This window comes from Silene latifolia, chromosome Y (genome assembly GCF_048544455.1).
Source record: "Silene latifolia isolate original U9 population chromosome Y, ASM4854445v1, whole genome shotgun sequence".
Classification (NCBI taxonomy): domain Eukaryota; kingdom Viridiplantae; phylum Streptophyta; class Magnoliopsida; order Caryophyllales; family Caryophyllaceae; genus Silene; species Silene latifolia.
The window spans coordinates 181,639,855-181,643,683 of NC_133538.1; the positions used below are offsets into that span (position 1 = coordinate 181,639,855).

A 3,829-nucleotide genomic window follows, 5' to 3' on the forward strand; every position below is an offset into this window, starting at 1 on the left:
CTTGAAAAGCGAACCCTTGTTGTCGGTCCATTTTATGGTTTTCCGCCATCCAGATGTATTCCTCTCGAGGATCTACATCGATGTGAGGGTAGATGGATCGAAACGATCACTCCTTACGATCATGTTTACCAAGACTTCGTTTGGTATTTCCGGCTTCTTTTCCTCTCCAAAGAGGAGACCCATAGCTTTCCCATCTTCGATCGGAACAGACTCCTTCTTTATTGTAGCTACTGCCATAATGTCTTCGCGAATATAGAAACAATCACGGAATACTTCGATTCCGGGGACCAGCTTGTTGGCCTTTGAGTTGAACAGTGGTTCGGGGAAGTCTAAACTCGGCATTTCCTCCCCGGCTTTCACAAAATGGCCGTTTAGAGTTAGCGAGTACGACCCCATCTTGATGTCTCGGTCTTCGGTCGAGACTCTCTTTCTCAGGGAGTCTTCTTCAGTTGGCTCATACCCAAGCCCGTATCTTGTCCCCTTAGGCACTGGCGATTTCAAATGGAATGCGTTTTCCCTTCGGGGGTACATGGAGTACCCGAAGTACTTTCCGGTCTTGAAGATTGTTTTACAAACACGGCTTCCCGTATATAAGTCCATATTCGGTGCCTCGAAAGTGGACTCAATTGCGTTTACTACCTCGAAACCACAAGACTCCAAGGCGGTATTATCAGTTTGCACTTCGGAAGTAACATCTCCTCCCGTCACAATTATAGGAGTAGCATCGATGGTTACTACTTCTCCCTTGAGAGGGATTTTAATCTTGCGATGGAGGGTAGAAGACACGACTCCAGCTGTGTGAATCCATGGTCTCCCGAGCAAAATGTTGAAAGATGAGGCAACATCTATCACTTGGAAATTGACCTTGCGCTCCACCTTTCCCACATTCACGCTTAAAGTGACGAGTCCGGACACTCGACGCACTGTGCCATCGAAAGCCCGAACCGTTTGCGTAGTGGGTGCGAAGTCGCTTTTCTCGAGTCCCAAAATGAAAGCGGTCCGTAGTGGGAGAACATTAACTGCAGACCCGTCGTCGACAAGGGTCATTGAGAGTCACTTATGACGGCATTCTACCGTGATGTACATAGCGAGACAATGTTGTGGCCCAAATGAGGGCAGGTCTTCATCAGAAAAGGTTACGTCATTAGTGAACCGAGGTTGGTTTTGAGCAACAAATGAGACCACGTCATCTGGAGTAGTTTGCGGTGACACGGTCATATTCATTAAGGCTTGAAGCAGAGCTTGTCGGTGTTCAAACGAGCTCAACATTAACTCCCAGATGGAGACATCTGCCTTAGTCTTTTGTAACTGCTTGATGAGGGAGGCCTCTGAGGTCGACCCTTTACCAAGAGCCCGGACTGAGGTGGCCTCCTTGGTGGGTGTCTTACTCGGACTGTCTCCAAAGATAGAGACATGGTTTGCCTTCTCGGCACAATAGGGACGTCCCGATCGAGTCAAATGATTAGATTCGAGGACATCTTTCCTCAATTTAGAAATTTCTTCCTGAGTTCGGGGAATAATCGCACCTTCGGTGAGATAGATATCGTCTTCATCGTCGGCCTGACCCCATTAATTTCATTCTCGCTTCGGAGAATGTATGGTGTGCAATCGATAGCAAAATCCCCAATTCGAACTTCGTTCTTAGCTTGAGGATATACTCGGAGCGAAACTTACATAGACCTTCCCCACGAAAAACAAAGTGAGACGGCAGATGGGTTGGATTAAGTGAGATACATCGGTATTGTCTTCGACGAATACTGCATTGGCATGGTCGCCAAAAGGATTGTTCAGGTTGTTAGGTCGGACGGTGGGGATGGGGAGCGACCCATTCTCGATCATGTCTTGGATTTCATGTTTAAGACGGTAACAATTTTCGGTATCATGACATTTTCCTTGATGATAAGCATAGTAGGCGTCGGGCTTATACCATTTACTCTGTCGATCCGCAAGCGGGTCCGGAGTTGGACCAATTGGGTTCAGTTTCCCTTGGGCCGAGAGCCTTTGGAGGGCGTATGCATAGGTACACCCGATGTTAGTGAACGCTCTTGGCCCATGGCGTTGTGATCCCTTAGGAGCTCCTCCCAAAAGACCGATGGCTTGGATATGATTGGCAGAACTGGATGCCTTAGCTTTGGAAGAGGAGGCACCCTGATACCTTTTTGGCTTTTCAGCCTCAGCAGAACGAACATCGTCCTCAATTTTTCTTCCGACTCGAATAAGGTCCTTGAATGAGCCGAAATGTTGATATTTGATAGCGTCACGGTAGACAGGTCGAAGATTTTTGATGAACTTATCTACCATTTCAGTCTCCTCTGGCCTTTTGGCCAACTTCACGCTTTCAGCGCGCCAGCGGTTGAGGAATTCAGTAAATCCCTCCTTATCCTTCTGTGTCATCACCTCGAGTGTGCGCACAGTAGTTTGAATCTCGGCATTATCAGCAAAGTGTTTGCAGAACTCCACCGCTATATCTTCGAAAGTGGGGAAATTCTTAAGCTCAAGGCTGTAGAACCACGCCTTCGGGTGTTTTCCTAGGGATTGAGCAAAAATGTGGGGCAACATCTCAGCAGGTACCCCTTTCAACGCAAGGTACTCCTTGTAGGAACGGATATGTTGCAATAGATCTTCCGTCCTTTGAACTTTGGGATATCAGTTAGGACAAAATTGGTTGGTAGCTTGTCCTGAACCGGTATTTACCCTCTGGCATTCTCATAATGCACATTTTCCCCTCGGGATAGCTTCAATTGTTCCTCTATTAGTCGGAACCTCTTTTCGAATTCAGTTTCCGGGGGTGGTGGTATGGGAGCTTCCACCGCGATCTTGGCTTCCACAGCCGTCAAGCGTTCCATCATTGCGACCAAAGTGTCGTTAATCTGCTTTAGTGCCTCTGCGGTAGTTATACTTCTTGTTTGTAGTGGCCTTTCTACAATAAAATCCCGAGCGAGTATCAGTTATCGAATCAAAATCCCCTGCACAAACAGGACTCGACTCATAACAACATGACGGACTCTATGCGACTCAATATTGGGCTTAGACCCGGAGAACGAGCAATTGGGCCCCCTCGGTTTGGGTCATACACGACTAGGGACGGCTTTTCAAACCTAAAAACTGGCTATAACTTGACATGGATCCTACGAACGAACTATTCTAGCTCGTTGGAACGGGCCCTAACCGTGATACACACGTGGCTTGGGTTTTAGACTCAACGTGATCATAAATCTGACATGACAAACCCGTGTTCAAACCAGACATGGCTCTTGGGCTTTGTGACAAACGCCCTAGGTGGCCTAGTGGGGACGTTTTGGTGGACTGACTTGGACCAAATGGTCGACTTTCATGACTCAGACCCAAAGATCGGTTTAGGTGACTCACTTGACAAGTGTTCTAACCAAACAAAGGCTCACTCGAGCCTAAGGGTGGACTAGCTCGCCTATATCGAGCAAGCAAAAGCCCAACTCGACTAACCCGACCCCACTGACTCAAACTCTATTCTAGGTTTGGATTGGACCTGGGATACAGTTCATCGAAATTTGAAATCGAGAAGGATTGAATTGACTTTTAAAATGGGCAGCACTTCGGCTTGAAAGAGGGTTTAAAATTTCGAAATAGAGGGCCGAAATTTTCGAAAAGAAATGGACTTGAAAAAGAATCAAATTTTCGAAAGAAAAAGAAGATGGATTTGAAAATGCTATTTTGAAAACATGACCCGGGATTCACATAGCATGTAATCATTCGCATTTTAGGGATGCAATGCATGAACTAGACTCTTCTAAGTCTCGGTCAGTCCTCTAAAATGGGTCTATGCCAGTGAAACCGCTTTTTCGGGGAATCC

General features: G+C 46.9%; 1 protein-coding gene across 1 annotated transcript; it reads right to left on the reverse strand.

Annotated features, from left to right (window-relative positions):
* Positions 1–1,053: 1,053 nt before the first annotated feature.
* Positions 1,054–2,846, reverse strand: LOC141629555 (uncharacterized). Its single transcript, XM_074442535.1, has 3 exons — positions 2,695–2,846; positions 1,675–2,629; positions 1,054–1,560 (listed from the first exon to the last, which is right to left on the reverse strand). Exons 1-3 carry the CDS (start codon positions 2,844–2,846, stop codon positions 1,054–1,056), a joined length of 1,614 nt encoding a protein of 537 aa, XP_074298636.1.
* Positions 2,847–3,829: the final 983 nt, after the last annotated feature.

What these genes read in the sequence shown, in the direction of transcription:
- LOC141629555 (XM_074442535.1), bottom strand. Translation starts at nt 2,846, where the DNA reads ATGGAACGCTTGACGGCTGTGGAAGCCAAGATCGCGGTGGAAGCTCCC. An exon ending in CATTATGAGAATGCCAGAGG is followed by an intron (nt 2,630 to 2,694) that starts GTAAATACCGGT and finishes CAAAGTTCAAAG; the next exon opens with GACGGAAGATCTATTGCAAC. An exon ending in TTTTCGTGGGGAAGGTCTAT is followed by an intron (nt 1,561 to 1,674) that starts GTAAGTTTCGCT and finishes TAATGGGGTCAG; the next exon opens with GCCGACGATGAAGACGATAT.